The following is a 16071-nucleotide window of genomic DNA, read 5'->3' as shown; positions in this document are numbered from 1 at the left end:
ACATTGCGACGTCACGACCAGCAGGGGATTGTTATCGAACGCATTGAAAGGTAACGCTTTTTCGCACGGATCCCCAATCAATATGATATGTAGCAGACAATGATTCAATATCTTGAACGTTGCTTTCAATATGGCACTTGCGGTTCGCCTGGCTCGAGCGTTACCATCGCAGGTAATCGATGTATCGTTGCTGATTGGGGAACATTTTGTCGTTTTTTTTTCACCTCCAGATTTTTCTTGTAGTGTTCTCAGTCTAGCACAAAATTTAACGTTTAACCCTTGAGCAAGTTAGCTGCAAGATTGCGCAACGGACTAAACGACATGTATCCGCATCACTAATGACTGACATCACCGTAGTGTCTTTCACCTTCACACATCGCAAACGTCCTTTCTTTTCCCTCTCAGTATCTGTCCGTATTGAACTTCACGAACCTGCACCCGTTTATGTTTTCTTAGATGAAAGAGATCATTCAGCAAATATCACTACTCAGGCACATGTGCTTACAAACCGGTAATTCCTCGACAATGCCAAATATTCCCTGCATGTGGAAGCGGTCAGCAGATTTACGAAGGTTGACTCGTTGTGATGCTCTACTATATATTGCTTTAAATAACCTTCTCATTTGTTCATCAGTGAGCTGGTCAACAGATTAAAAGGTCATAGTGAAAGGTGCAACACTTCATCGTCCAAGTACTACCAATATCAATTGTCAGCATGACCCAGGGCAGGAACTTTATCATCTCTAGTTACCCGCTTACCCTTTTATTGTCTCTGTCCTTGAAGGCTTGAACTCGTTCCAAAAAATCTCGTTCTGCTCCTAGAGACTCATCATCAATGTGCTTGACGTTCCGAAGGAAGTTGTGGATCGACTGAGTCTGTCCAGACATGATGCACTCTGTTCCTCGTTTGGGACGTACATGGGACAAGACGAGTGAGTTGGTCTTAAAACTTGTGATTGTGGCATCGTTCATATGTACGTTCCTGTGCAGGCTCAGCATTCTAGTGGCTCGGGTGTTACATGCGTCCCTGAATCGTGCAAAGTGATTCATTACTGGCGAACCATATCCCAATCACAACTCACTGCCTCGTCACGGTGACGAGCCATTGTAACGAGATTTGACACTCCAGTAGAACTTCCATTGCAATTTGCAACGATGAAACATCTTTCCTCATTTCCACTCGCCATGAATGGTTTCGGTACGGCGGTACTATGTGTGAAATTTGTGTTGATTTTTGGGTTGTGACCACCACGCCTCGGCAGGCTGGCACATCCATGTTCGGTCAACGGCGCTCCCAAGATTTTTCTCCAATCAGTGGTGGACAGCACATTTTACATTGGTTACCTGCAAACCCACCCGAGATTGGCGGACCAGCACGGCTGAGCTTGAAGCTCAGCCGTGCTGGTCCGCCAAGTCACACCCTACTGGTAAAATGCACTCAGCGGATACCATATATAAAGGTGTAGCAACATGTCCCTTTCATACAACCCCTTCGTGGAAATGGCCATTCAAACACTCGTAAGCGACTGATATTGATTTTTCTGCTATGAAGGCTAAAATACTGGCTAGCCAACCTCAACTGAAATACTTGTTGTCGGCGGCGGACCCGCCGGAAGTTACGCTGCTGCTGCATTGGCTCGAGAAGGTTTTGAAGTTACCCTTCTCGAAGCTGCGAACTTCCCTCGGTCAGCGCATATGATGTATGCCATCTATATACACAATCACTAACTGTACTAGATATCATATTGGCGAGAGCTTGCTTCCGTCGGTCCGCCCCTTCTTGACATTTATTGGTGCAGAGAAATCTATCATGAACCACGGGTTCACAGTTAAGGTGTGGATAGTCTTCAATACGTCAGAGTATATGACAGTCGCCCTCCTATAGCCTGGTGCTGCGATCAAGTTGAACCAGTACAAGCGAGAAGGATGTGAGCCTCAGTCATCGTCGTTCACCTTTGTAATAAAGTCTTTCCTCGTTGCAGATACAGATTTCATCACGCTGAACCCAAACAATGGGTCTTGGAATGTGGTCGGTGATATATTGGAGACATGCTCCCTGTCTTACCGATTTGTAGATTCGATCAGAATTTGACGATTTGCTATTTCGTCATGCTTCGAAGTGTGGCGCAACTGTGTTCGACAACACAAGAGTCGCCGAAATTCAGTTCGAGGGCGAAAGGCCTGTTTCAGCCGACTGGAGGAATGCTAGCACCGGGGCACAGGGCCGTATCTCTTTCAGCTACTTAGTCGATGCGTCAGGAAGGAACGGGATCATGTCCACAAAGTATCTCAAGAACAGACGCTATAATCAGGCCCTGAACAACGTCGCATGCTGGGGATACTGGGACGGAACCGGGTCTTACATGCCTGGTACCACTCGCCAGAATGCTATCTGGGTCGAAGCACTCGAAGGTATGAAATCTGCCTAAAGTCGTCATACTGAGCTGAATATGTGCAGACGAGTCTGGATGGGCTTGGTTCATTCCTCTTCATGATGGGTCCACATCTGTAGGAATTGTGATGGATCAAGAGTCAAGCAATCGTAAGAAGAAGGCTTCCTGTGCAACCTCAGGAGCATCCAGCACCAATCATCTGGCTCATTATAAGGAAGAATTAAGCAGAACTCGTGGAGTCCTCAAATTGATTGGAAATGGCACTCTTCGAAACGACGGCACACCGGAAGCTGTGAAATCTGCGAGCGATTTCAGCTACTCGGCTTCCTCTTATGGCGGTGATCATTTCCGCCTGGCGGGGGATTCTGGAGGTATTTTTCCCTGATATTTTGTGGTACTCGCAATTGACGATTATCAAGCATTCATCGACCCATTCTTCTCCTCTGGGGTGCATCTGGCCTTCACAGGAGGACTTTCGGCTGCCCTCACGATAGCTGCGTCCATTCGAGGGCTTTGCAGCGAAGATGATGCCCAACGCTGGCACACATCAAAGATTGCCATCTCTTACACGAGGCAGGTGAACTTGTTCACTGGGGCGATAGCAACTGACGCGACGCATGATGCAGGTTTCTTATTGTCGTCCTTGGGACCTACAAACAGATCCGCAATCAGTCCATGCCAGTCATGAGCGATGTGGACGAGGACAATTTTGACAGAGCATTTGATCTCATCAGGCCAGGCAAGAATCGATATTTCCCACTGTCACCGCAAATTCTAAGCTCCGTGTGCAGTAATACAAGGAACGGCTGATGTCGGTAAGGCGTTAACAGAAGACGAACTCCAGGTACGTATGTTCGGCGGTCAATTTCCTCGACATTTTCAATTCGATTGACAGAAAACCATGGACTTTTGTCGTCATCTGTTTGCACCCACTGACCCCGAGATGCATTCTGCAGTTAAAGCTAGGCAGGGGGGGTTTCTCATCTGTTCAACTGGATTATCTGATACTGAACTCAATAGGTTGGATCCTACTCTAACATCCCCAGACGGACCCGTCATGACAGAATGCGAAGTCGATCGCTTGCTCGGAGACGCTGATGAGGAAGCCAAGACTGTTTTGAAGGAGATCAATGCGCGAAAGCCCATCCATACGATGTACAACCCAACGGAGAATTTCGGTGTTGAGAAACACTTTGGTTTCAAGGCTGTCTTGGAACGAGGGAAATTAGGTTTGGTGACTGCCGCAGATATGGACTGATCTCATCAGAAACATTTACTGGACAATATATAGTTAGACTGTATGTACCGCAAATAATACAGTTTAGATATATCAATACAACAGCACAAGCGATCCACTTCAGGCGGCAGCGCACAGTGGGTGCAAGCTACTGCATGCAGACTGAGTGATGTTCCGGCCCGGCTTGGGCTCAAAGCCCCGGCTTAGGCTTACCAGATTCCAAGCTTAGGCCGTGAGCCCAAGCCAGCCCAAAGCCGTGGCTTGAGCAGGACCAGGCCGTGGCCGGTGCACGCATACGCATTTTGCCTCCGCTGATAGTCCACTCGTCGAAGCCGGGAGGGGCGTCTATGGTAGTTGAATGTGTATTCCCGACGAATAGCTCGTCGATGACGTTCACAGAGCGAGAATCAAGAAGATTGTCGAACTCGAAAGATTTGGGGGTAACAACGGCGAGCGCTGTGCTCGTGTGCACGACGTGACCAAGGCGTTTTAGAGTCGGGACACTAGCAAACAGCGGGAAGATGATAGGCGGGTAAAGCGCATTAGATAACGAATGTGCGTCTTACCTGAACGGTGCCAGGTTCTCTACGCCCTCATCGCTGACTATGGACACGAATGCGATGGGGTGTGGGAGAGGAGGAGTGATAGAAGGAGGGATGATAGCAGGAGAGAAAATCATCGCAATATGCGACAAGAACGCGACCGTGGCGATCGAAGAGAAGAGACGGGACAGGGACTTGGACCGAAGGGACCGAGATCTCGATGTCAATAAACGTCGTGACAGAGTCCGGGACTACGATGACCGTGATCGGCGCGGTGTGGAGCTGTTGGGAGGCAGCGTGGTTAGCGAGGGAGCGGGCTCGGTTGTAAATGAAATTACCTCGCACTCCATGGTAAAGCGCTTTCCTTGATGCGGGAGGCTTTTATTTGTAGTACCTGAACACCTAGTTGTTAACGGATATGTCGTACCATGAAGGTGCACGCATGCATCAGGAAAAACCTCCCGGCCAAAATTTTGATAATCTTTGATAAAATCCAAGAATTAGCTCTAATTAGCAGCCTTAGGAGAATTAGGAAGATTATATAGTTTAGAAGGACTTTTTTACCCCCTCCTCAGTGTTGGATAATTATCAAGATTTAGCTGATACTAGACATAATTGTGGTGAATTGCAGAAGCCGTTATTACAAATGTTGGTTCACAGATCACGCGTCCCAGGCAATGTTACAAGAACAAAAGACTAATATTGGATTAAAAGATGTGTTTAAGTAATCGCGAAACAGCTGATGACGAGGGTACGAGGAATTTAGGTACAATCACTAATGAATGCGGAATATACAGTAATGGATCAGAACCTAATCGTCGGCCATGCCATCCAGGTCGAGTAGCGACAGAGCATTTCGATGCTCACTGGCGAGATGATCATTGCCCTTCAGTTTCAAAGCCCTTCGAGTAGCGTCAGTATCCGGCATGTCAAAACGGCACCATCCACACCAGCAAAACTTACTGCCATTCCCACACCAGATTCCACTGGTATCCTCGACAACTATGATGAATTAAATGCGCTCGTCGATGCGTTCACGTACTACATGAATGAGCATGACAAAGCGGCTCGACAGAAACGAGGAGGCGCGTGGTGAAGGCACAATGCCCAGGGTGGAGAGATGCGGAGAGGAGGACAAGATGCCGAAAGGAGGAGAAGACGCAGAGAGGAGGACGAGACACTGACTAGACGCCGAAAGGAGGACGAGACACTGAGAGCAGTGAGCGAGAGAATGAAAGACGAGAAAAAAATAAATAGAAGACTTACTGAGGATAATTTTGGGGCAAGGCTATAAGGTTAACTGTGAGGGTAGGCTGCACCAGGGCAAACACATTAGTACAATACAATAAACAAAATAAAGGACACACCTGGAGGCATGCGAGATGATGTGTGGCATCATGATGGTGGAAGGTTGAGAACGAAGTCGTTGAACTTGTAAGAAAAATTGATGTCTAATTGTCCTCGCTTAGGTCTCGATGAAACGCAGACTGCGAGGATATAGCCAGCAATTCGGGGACCCCGTTGTGAGTACAAGGAGCCCCCAGTGAAATTTGGACCCCGAAAAACAACGAGGCCGAGACTGTGCCTACTATACAAGTGCCAGACACAGGAAGTAAGGGAGGGTAACAGGGTGGGTGCGCAAAATTGCTATTGACACGAATAATACGAGTGAGAAGAGAGAGAAAAATACAAACTAAACAGCGTACCTAGCGAGACGAATAATACGAGTGAGAAGAGGTAAAAACCCCCATGTCACTCGGCCTCGCTAGACATAGGCTGTAAGAGCTCCACTAAAGGAGGTGAGTGAGACACGATCGACATGCCGAAGATGCACGGAGCATCGGCCAGAATGTGGCCAAGGGAAAGTCCCATACCAAGGGCAAACCACGGGAAGACCCGGGGAAACGAGCCTGCTATGGAGCGCTCGTCCAATTACCCTGGTGTAAACCAGATTAAACTCGACTAATTGTCCTCGCTTAGGTCTCGATGAAACGCAGACTGCGAGGATATAGCCAGCAATTCGGGGACCCCGTTGTGAGTACAAGGAGCCCCCAGTGAAATTTGGACCCCGAAAAACAACGAGGCCGAGACTGTGCCTACTATACAAGTGCCATAACTCCAGCTATAATGAGGGAGGGAGGGAGGGAGATATAAGTACAGGATTTGACAGACTAGTCAGAATAAAAAGGTAAGAATAAATAGCGATAATGATATAGTAAGGGGACTTAGGGGTTCAATAGAAAGGCGGATCATGAATAGACCTTCCATGGAATATGAGAGCATGAACAAGCGCAGGATTTTTTCGAATGTAAACACGAAAAGCATCACTAGACCAGCGGCCCATGGCCTGGATCCGATCTAATGACACCCCCGAAATAGCGAGAGACGTGGCCCCGCCTGCCCGAAGAGAATGACCCGAAATGGAATCGGGGAAGAAAGCTCTGAGGCGACTGATGAACCACGAGCGAGTGGGAACAGATCCGTCACTGCGCAACCATAAGAAACTGTTAAAAGGAAATAACTTGTCGCGAGACGCGAGGTAAGTTATAAAGGCATGATGAGGATCAGCAGTTTGAGCCTGCTGGACCACAATAGTACTTCCTTCAAAATTGGTGTCCGCCTTGTGACGCCGAAGAACGAAGGAATGATGAGATTCAGCGAGGATTACCGATGTCCGGAGAGTGAGTTTTTCGAAAGCCCATAAGGACGGATTATCAGGCCAGACAAGTTCTCCCAGACGGAGCAGCCCATAAAACCCATCGAAAAGTTGGGCTATGAACAACAAGTCATTGTGAGATGGGGGATTTGGCAAGGCGGCAGAGGTAGCTTCTAGGTCAGCCCTAGACAAAGGAAGCTTGCGGCGAATGGGAACCCCAAACCGACGTTTTGCACCTTTAAGTGTGCGTGACACTAAGCGAGAGCGTCGATTTTGGCGCACAGTGGGATAGTACTCCTCGAGGATGCTAGATATTCCCGAGAGATAGTTGTCGACAGATCGGGGATTGATGTGCGCCGACATAAAAGTGACGAAAAGGGAGAGTGTGTCTGGCGTAGGGTCAAGAGCAAGATGATGGATTTCACAGAAAGTCACATAAGAATTGACGGCCGATGAATAAGTCTGATTAGTTGTTTTGTCAAGGGCAAGTCCAAGGTTGATGGAGCGCTCATGAATTAGACGCTCCATAGGCCAGGCAGCACGACGAGGCTGCCGAGCCTCAACCGCTGTAGGAATCATTTTTTACCCGCCCCCAGCGCATTCCGAGGGGGTTGAAATGGAACGATTCGAAGCCCTGGTGAACAAGAGACAGCATCACGTGCTCGCCAACGTGATAGATGATCTGCCACTACATTATCCTCTCCCGCAATATGAAACACACGAAAGTCGATGTCGAAGGCAAGGATGGTTTCGACAACGTCCATAAGAAGACGATTATACCCGGGTCCGGCGGATAAGGTGTTGAACATATAAACGGTATTCAAACTGTCAGTATAAACTGCCAGTTTTCCGTTGACCGGCAACCGAGTGACGCCATCGTGTATACCAGAAGCTACGCAAAGAGCTTCAGAGAAAAAGATATCTGCCACGGGAGGATGTTCCGGCAGGTTAGACTGAAATGCGAGGTTGAGAGATGGATACCAGAAACCCATACCCGACCCCGACGCATCACAGTAGACTTCAAGGATATCCGATTGAGGAGGGAAGGACTGCCAAGAAACGGATTTGAAAAGGTAGATGCCGTCAGATCGATTAAGATGAAAAGCCGCCCACTGAAGCTCTTCGACGACAGCATGATTGATCCAAATCATTCCTTTTGCGTTGGTCTTACCCTTAGTCTTGGCGTAGACTGCCGAAAGACCAGGGCGAAGAAGAGGACATATGTTAAGAGCCCAGTTGAGAGTGCCCGCGATATGCTCAAACTCTCGTAACGACCTCCTCTGACTATACCTGGCGAAAGACTTGAGTTCTCGAACTAGTCCCTTCTTCGATTCGTCCTTGAGAGATATCTTCATCAAGTTAGGATCCACCTCAAAGCCTATGACCGGTAGTGGTGAACCATATACCTGTTTCCGTTCTTCATGCGGGATGCCCAGTTCATCCCACAAGAGGAGAAGGGAAACCATGGGGGTAGGAAGCATCTTACGATACTTCACATAGTAAGACATATCACTGGCCTTGGCGAAAGAGAAAGAATCGTCGACGTATATAAACGCTTGAATGAGCCGGACGAATACCGCAAGCCAGATGACGAGGGACATGAAGGCGTGAAAGATACGCTGCGAAGCTCGTCCTCCAAACACATTAGCTCTATCAACACGTCTTTCTCCTTCGAAGGTAACAACTTGTTTGATTTGCCAGAGAGGATGCATAGGCATGTGGCGATACGCCTCAGAGACGTCAGCCTTCCAAACTATTAGTTTCTCGAGTGGATGATGATGTCGAAATTCTCGGATTGCATCACCGAGGTCCTGGACATTGTCCAAGGTCACCCCAGCAATGTCGTCCTTAGTAATCATGGAGTTAAGGGAGAAATCCCCGGCACTATGATTAGTGACAAGGCGATACTTGCCACCTTCTTTAGGAACCGCATGAATGGGCATGCTATACATGCCAGGCAGAAGTTGGGGACCGAAATTAGGTGAGTACCTTCCAACGGACTCCTCCTTTGAAATCTGACTCCGAATGAAGTTGCATTGGGCGATGGTTGACGGAGTTGGAGATGGGATCTCCCACGTAGTGGGATATACTCCAGCATGAGTATCCGCCCAGGGCCAGAATCCTTCACGAAGGCCTTGGCATACTGAGCGAACAAATGGGAGATTAGGATGATGGGCGAGGGTAAGAAGGGTTTCGAATCTGTCGACATTTATGGGAGTAGAGACCTTGAAAAGATGAGGGTACTTCTCAATAGTAGAAAGCGCTGTGAGATTATCATATTCAGATGGAGGAGGACGCGGGAGAGGCTCAGCAGTCTCAGTCCAAATAGCCGTTCCACTGAGGGACTTTGCTTCGTTCCCCCATACCATCCTTCTCCTAAACCTTTGACCCTGCGCTATGGTCTCATTTAGTTTCCTTCGCCAATGGACAGTCGGCTCGTTTATGTCCTGCGCGACACTTGCTGCAGACATGGAACCTGGAACAGTCGGAAGCGGACTTATCACAGATTCCTCGGTTCCAGTTGTAGCACGCCTCCCCTCGGCCAGAAGTTTCACTTCGTCCTTTCTTACCACCTCCTGCTCCTTTGGCATTAAACTTATCCCCGCCGGAAGAGCTGAGTTGATGCAACTCTGCATAGGCGACCATTCCGAGCGAGGATAGATGTGAGACTTCGAGTCGCCGGAACTTTGAGATGGCATCAAAGCGAATGTATTTTTGGCCCTCAATTTTAAGTCGACATGCCTTGTCGAAGTCGAGAATTCGTGAATGGAGGGCGTAATGGACATCGACGAAGAAGCCAGAGATGTAACGCTTGTATCCCCCGAAGCTCACGTTCCTTCCAAGGCATGATGAAGGAGAGGGCCTCAATCCAGAGGTCTGTCGCGATACTCCAGTCGCCATATGTTCTGACCTTATGAGTAGCGGTTGGCTGGGAAAGGGTGATTTCGAATCCTTTGCCGAGAGTTTGGTTTGCTTGGGATCAATGGATGTGGAGTAATGCCCTGATAACACTTTTTCGAGGTCAGGCGCTCTCCCTTCGAGGAGGAGTGTCCATTGCGATAAAGGGAAGCTGGGGCATCCGGGGGTTGCAGTAACCTGGCCTCGGTAATATTTGGTGTCTTCGGACCATTCCTCATAACATTCCAAGGTGAGCTCTTCGGCACGCTGACTAGAGACGAATCTAAATTGATCTGGGTCAAGCCAAGGATAGAATCCGGCTCGTTCTGCAGTGAGTTTGCGTCTCTTTCTGCGCAAAACGTTCTCGTATTCTTCCCCAGAGTCATCACTCTCATCCTCTTCTTCGGGTACTCGTCTGTGCAATTTCCTTCGCAGCTCACTCTCTTTCCGAGATGTGGACTTGTCTGACTCTCCCTCAGGTTGTTTCGACTGCGTTCTGGGTGGATCATTCGCAACTCGTGAGGAATCACGGTGGGGATTAGACTCTTTGGACGTGTAGTCGAGGAGTTCAAGGAAGTGATTAAACCCGGGTTTAAAGTCTCGTTGGGTAAGTGTTTCCGATTCGTTGATTGCATCAAGGAGGACGCGCTGTATTTCAAGCAAGGCGTCTCCCTTCGAAATGAGGCTGTTTCCGAAATCCTCGATGAACTTAGTACACTGGGCGACAGAGTCTGGATCAAACTCTGCCTGGGATTCGGAAGAGGGGTTGGAAGAAATCGTATGGGAGTTTCCTGCATTTTCAGACATGAGAACAAGTGTTCGATGTATTAGAAAGTGCGCAAAATTGCTATTGACACGAATAATACGAGTGAGAAGAGAGAGAAAAATACAAACTAAACAGCGTACCTAGCGAGACGAATAATACGAGTGAGAAGAGGTAAAAACCCCCATGTCACTCGGCCTCGCTAGACATAGGCTGTAAGAGCTCCACTAAAGGAGGTGAGTGAGACACGATCGACATGCCGAAGATGCACGGAGCATCAGCCAGAATGTGGCCAAGGGAAAGTCCCATACCAAGGGCAAACCACGGGAAGACCCGGGGAAACGAGCCTGCTATGGAGCGCTCGTCCAATTACCCTGGTGTAAACCAGATTAAACTCGATTAAACGTGACACGTGAGACCGTGTGAAAAATGACGTGGTCAATTGTTGTTCAAGCAAAAGTCGTTTGCCACTGTTCAAACGTGCATGCTCGCCGTTGCCCGCCATTCGCAGCTTGTGAGTGTGTCAATCCTCGTTCGAGCTCGGGCCATGTTGATCCAAGTCGTTGCCCGCCATTTACAGGAAGTGAGTGTGTGATCCCACTTCGAGCAAGAGCCATGCCGATCGAAGTCGTTGCCTGCCAGTTGCTGTTTGTGAGTCTGCTGATCTCATTATTGTGTTGCTATTACTGACATACATTGTACCTATATCGAATGGTTCTCGCCGTTTCTGTTGGCTCCCGATCGACACCACGGCCTTTACAAGGTCTCGCATTCCTTGCTTGGTGGCGCAAAAGTGGCAAGCATTGTGCCATTGTCGAAGATCGTGCGGAGTGCCCATCTTCTACCGAATTTCGGTGCCGTCGTCCTGCGAGAGTGGTCGAGTGATACAGTTCTAGATGACTGTAACACTTTTTGGTTGAACTCGTATCTAGATAGATACACTTACTGTATTTTTCAAATAAGTCTCGATAATTCCATTGTACATTATCGTCTTTTAGCCGTTTATTCCTAAAACTTGAAATTAGATAGAATTATCAGAATAACATCGTTTAGCGCAAATTATTACAATTTTTGCCCAGGAGGCTTTTCCTGATGTACGCCTTTATGAGACCGCTGATAGTCCACTCGTTGAAGACGGGAGGAACGTCTATGGCAGTTGCATTTGCATTCCCGACGACTTTGGACTTAGACAAAAAAACGATCCTGAATTCAACGGTTAGTAGAATATTGCTAGGATTTGGTCATAATGAGAGGATTAGTATGAAAATCGTAGCGCTGCTGTGATGTGAGTGTTATGTGCGCCGAATGTGGTGCGAATGTTTAGATTCGTGCCAGATGCCGCGTCCCGGACGTAATCTGCATTTTTCTGCAGTGAAGAAGAAAAAATTACAGTAATGACAGCAGAATAAGTATTGCAATATTTCGAGCTCGTGCTAACCTGTGTTAACATCATCCATTCCTGCCAGAACGTAACCTTGCTTCTGGATTCTCAGGCGGTTAAAGGTCAGATGCTCACTAAAATGATCTCAGGCTAGTTCCAACATATCCGTATACTGCATGTACTTCACATCACTGGTTCTTATTGATCATCGATGTGTCACTGCATCATGGTATCAAGCATCGCAAATGGATTAATGGGCGCCTTTCTTTGGTTCAAAGTCACGGCGCTACTGAGCACCTAGGGTTACATTTTCCACCCCCCAGATGTCAGATCCCATCAGTGTCATCGCCGGCGGTGGTCGCTGTTCTTCAGGTCATTCAAACAATAGCCCAAGTTTCAGATCTTTGTATAGATATGTTGCTTCCGTCCGCAACGCCAATTCGTCTTGTCAGAGTCTGCTTAATGAACTCAGCGCAGTCGGTGGCGTCCTCACCACAGTTATGGTGATCGAGAAGGACAGCTCTCTTCCACCCAATCTCAGCAACGCACTTTCAAAATTGATGGCTACAGATGGACCAGTTGCAAATTTACTGGCAGAACTGAAGAGCATTCTGCCAAACGAACAGGCACGGGAGAGCGGGAAAATGAAGATGACTTCCAGATTGACGTGGCCATTCAAGGAAAAGGAAGCAGGCGCGATCATCGATAAATTGAAAAACTACTGCGGCGAGATCACACAAATTTTAGCAGTCGACACATGGTGATCTTGCTTGCTTGCTTGTGATGATCGCTCATACTAATACCATCGGAAGGAATACACTCAAGGAAGTCAATCGTAAAGTCAAGAAAGCTAATCGTGGAATCCAAAAAGTCAAACGAGGAGTTGAGGAATTGAAAAATATTTCTGCTGCACAAAAGGTGCGCGAAAAAGGTGAGCAGCTGATTGCCAGTCACTTCCTCACTCTGTTCATGCGCGCATAGGCGAGGAACGTCGAAAGTTTCTTGAATGGATGAACCCCGTGTTTTGTGATGACAAGCACGCCATCTGCCATGGTCAACGAAACCTTGGGACCGGTCGTTGGATTTTCCACGCCGGTGAGTATAAGACTTGGATCACGTCGGATCACGCGTTTCTATGGTTGAATGGCCACCGTGAGTTGGATCATTGACCATTAATTGCAAGTCGTTGACACTCGCAACAGCTGGACATGGAAAGACGATCCTTGCGTAAGTTCTGACCCGATGTCTAGAGAGCTTTCAGAGCCTATGTTGACTTGTGTTATTCCAGCTCAGCCGTCATAGACAAAATTCAGGGTAGCAGTGAAGCAGAGCTACAGACGCTCGCTTTTTTCTACTGCAACTTTCGAGACGACAAAACGACAAACGCGGCTGCAGTATTGCGCTCCTTGATTGTTCAGCTGCTTCAACAATCTAAAGACGACTGGATCACAAAGATAGACGAGAAGCAAGAATCAAACACAAAAGGGGACCTTGCTTCTCTGCGAAACCTCTGGCAGCAACAACGTGATGCAAAGCCACATCCCACAGATCTGGGATTTCTACGAGAGCTTCTTGTTGAAGCGTCTACGCTAGTATGCCGACCAGTCCTCGTGATTGACGCCTTGGACGAATGCAAGGACTACCCTGACCTGGTCGGACATCTTGTAAACCTTGCCGAAGATGCTCGACTACTACTTTTCGTCACCGGTAGAAGCGAGCAAGACATCCAAGAAGCCTTTCGTGATCTCCCTACCATGTCGCTGAAGGACAGCGCAGGACAAATGAAAGACGATATACAGGTGCACATTACTGAGCAACTGAGTACCCAGAAGCGCTTGTCACAACTACCAGACGGGCTGAAGAAGACAGTTTTGGAGAAATTGTTGGAAAAGGCCGAGGGCATGTAAGTAAAGTAAATTCCACTCGCTCCTTAGAAATTCATCACACGATCGCACACAGGTTTCGCTGGGTTCAGTGTCAACTGGACGTCATTATGAAGTGCAAAACATCTGGCAGTATTCAAAAAGCCCTCGACGACCTTCCAAAAGACCTACACGAAACTTATGATAGGATCCTTCACTCCATTGAAGAAAGAGGGGGAGACGATGGCCCGATTTCCCAGCGTTGCCTGCTTTTGCTGGCCGGCACATTCACCCCTTTGACGCTTGACGAGCTCAATGAAGCGATGATGATTGAAGTTGGGCGGCCGAGTCTCAATGAGGACCTTCGCGTTTTGAACACTATGGATATCGTGGCCGCGTGCGGAAGCCTTGTAACCTACAATGAGAAAACTAGGATCGTCGCTCTATCTCATTATAGCGTCAAAGTATGATTTATCAACCATCTTCATCCTACTCGTCCGCTGATGCGCTACGCAACCAGGAATACTTGATCAGTCGCCCTAATAAGATCTTCAGATCGATTTCGGACATGCACGCACGGATCTGCGAGCTCTTGATTACGTATGTGTTATATGACTTTGTGGACGAGATCTGCGCAAAACTTGAGCCTGAAGGTGCAATACTATCTTTCACGTATATGGTCTAAGAAATTGATGTTTGTATAGAGAAACAAGCAGCCAAACCGTGGCTACGTGTTGATATCGCCGATGTCAGCAAAGACCATCCATTGCTGAGCTATGCGATTCTAGGATGGAAGCACCTTGGTCATGTTTTGGACGAGGATCCTTGCATTATGATCGCCCTGTCACGGCTGGAACTTGGAGTTTCGTCGAAACACCAAGAAATGTCGCGTGCTTGCAACTAAAGACCATTGGGCGAGCGGGAAAGAACTTAGGTGGTTTTGTGCCCGTGTGACTTCGCCCTCGCTTATATTCACTCCCCTTGAACATGGCAAGCCGTGGATGGTTAAATCCCTCGTCAAGCAGCACCCCGATCTCCTGGACGTGGATATTGCCCCTGGTTGGGGTTCTCCCCTGATTTTCGCTATAGCCAAGAACCCTGACTGCCTCAGTATTCTCCTGAAGCCGGGCATCGATATCAACAAGCTTTCTTCCTTCAACCCTAAATTATATGGCCAAGACATTTGGGGCGACTCGTATGCTCCAATTTCGTGGGCAGTTGTGACCGGAAGTGAAGTTGCTGTGAATTTCTTGCTGTCACGAGCGGAGGTCAACATACCTAATAATATCCTGTACAACGGTGTTGCGTCATACGAACCGTCGCACGAATCCATCCGCAAATTTCGTCAACGCGGCGTGGATGTCAATTTCACATTCAACAGTTATACCCCTATCCATTATTTCCTCTCTTTCCCCGATCGGCATAACAAAAGCCAACTGCTACCCGTCGTCAAAGCGCTCGTTGAACCATCTTGTAATCTTTCTTTGCAAGACCGGACTGCCAGAACAGTACTACACATTGCTCTTGATGCACGTCTAGAAGACATTGTCGTATACCTTCTCGAGCAAAACGCAGGGCTGTCAGCAACTGCGACTCTCCTTCCAGACATGTGGAGCTGGGCTACAAACAAGATGTGGTTTCCAAAGGTTCAGGCAGCGGCTCTTGCTGCTGATCAACTGTGTACCAGAATTAAGGGGAAGGTTTGATGATACAACGGAATCGAAACTCGTCGAGTTTTCAGTTGCAGCCACTGCAGACCGTGATAACCCCAATCCGATTTGCGCTGTCGTTGTTTCAGCGATACTCAATGGCGAGCTGTTGTTGGGTGAGTGACCGCATTCATCTAGCCGTATAATTTACCGATTAGTGAAGATTGCAAGGGCATCAGTGTCGGCCTTTCAAACCGTAATCAGTCACTCCAAAAGGACATCCAAGACTCCCCGATAGATGATTTCCTCAGACTCGAACACTACTTTAAATGGTCACCAGGGCAGCGTGTCTCTAGTCGCTTGTTCGACCATCATCAAGGAGACCAAGTTACCAGGATACTTCAGCAGTTAACCGAAGATAAAGACATGACTGGCACCTCCCTTTTTCTTCAGATGACCAAGAGCGAGTGGAACACCGAAGTCTTTGAACGTGTGGTCGAGTTCGTACTCGATATCTACAGAGGTCCTTTACTTAGTCTTGAGGTATGTGATAATTCTTCCCAAACATCCGATGTTCTCTGGCATCTTTACGGGCAGGAAGACATGGAGTGATGAGTCGTGCAGATACATACTACTTCTAGTTATCCATCTGTTATGTTCGCATATTCTTTGACCTTCTTCGAGGTGGTA

General features: G+C 48.0%; 5 protein-coding genes across 5 annotated transcripts; 4 read left to right on the top strand and 1 right to left on the bottom strand.

Annotated features, from left to right (window-relative positions):
* Window positions 1-1500: 1500 nt before the first annotated feature.
* Window positions 1501-4133, top strand: DFJ58DRAFT_871211 (putative halogenase; the record flags this gene model as incomplete). Its single annotated transcript, XM_041394305.1, has 12 exons — window positions 1501-1518; window positions 1570-1685; window positions 1738-1834; window positions 1886-1928; window positions 1983-2029; window positions 2076-2412; window positions 2459-2764; window positions 2813-2966; window positions 3020-3132; window positions 3185-3237; window positions 3289-3368; window positions 3414-4133. 12 exons carry the CDS (start codon window positions 1501-1503, stop codon window positions 3649-3651), a joined length of 1602 nt encoding a protein of 533 aa, XP_041246355.1. The 3' UTR covers window positions 3652-4133.
* On the bottom strand, window positions 3480-4309 carry DFJ58DRAFT_744117 (uncharacterized protein; the record flags this gene model as incomplete). Its single annotated transcript, XM_041387294.1, has 2 exons — window positions 3480-4133; window positions 4197-4309. The coding sequence occupies 2 exons, from the start codon at window positions 4307-4309 to the stop codon at window positions 3821-3823; spliced, it is 426 nt and encodes a 141-aa protein (XP_041246354.1). The 3' UTR covers window positions 3480-3820.
* A 6883-nt stretch (window positions 4310-11192) lies between these two features.
* On the top strand, window positions 11193-11381 carry DFJ58DRAFT_644143 (uncharacterized protein; the record flags this gene model as incomplete). Its single annotated transcript, XM_041381394.1, has 1 exon — window positions 11193-11381. A coding segment is annotated over one exon (189 nt), but the record flags the coding sequence as incomplete, so codon positions are not given.
* An 812-nt stretch (window positions 11382-12193) lies between these two features.
* DFJ58DRAFT_725530 (uncharacterized protein) lies at window positions 12194-14636 on the top strand (the record flags this gene model as incomplete). Its single annotated transcript, XM_041385247.1, has 8 exons — window positions 12194-12630; window positions 12683-12801; window positions 12852-13022; window positions 13073-13097; window positions 13159-13773; window positions 13830-14196; window positions 14253-14385; window positions 14437-14636. 8 exons carry the CDS (start codon window positions 12194-12196, stop codon window positions 14634-14636), a joined length of 2067 nt encoding a protein of 688 aa, XP_041246352.1.
* A 97-nt stretch (window positions 14637-14733) lies between these two features.
* Window positions 14734-15993, top strand: DFJ58DRAFT_725529 (uncharacterized protein; the record flags this gene model as incomplete). Its single annotated transcript, XM_041385246.1, has 3 exons — window positions 14734-15412; window positions 15474-15557; window positions 15605-15993. The coding sequence occupies 3 exons, from the start codon at window positions 14734-14736 to the stop codon at window positions 15991-15993; spliced, it is 1152 nt and encodes a 383-aa protein (XP_041246351.1).
* Between the last annotated feature and the right edge of the window lie 78 nt (window positions 15994-16071).

This window comes from Suillus subalutaceus, assembly GCF_016647625.1.
Source record: "Suillus subalutaceus strain FC151 chromosome Unknown DFJ58scaffold_27, whole genome shotgun sequence".
Taxonomy (NCBI): domain Eukaryota; kingdom Fungi; phylum Basidiomycota; class Agaricomycetes; order Boletales; family Suillaceae; genus Suillus; species Suillus subalutaceus.
This window is presented reverse-complemented; position numbering and strand designations above follow the sequence as displayed.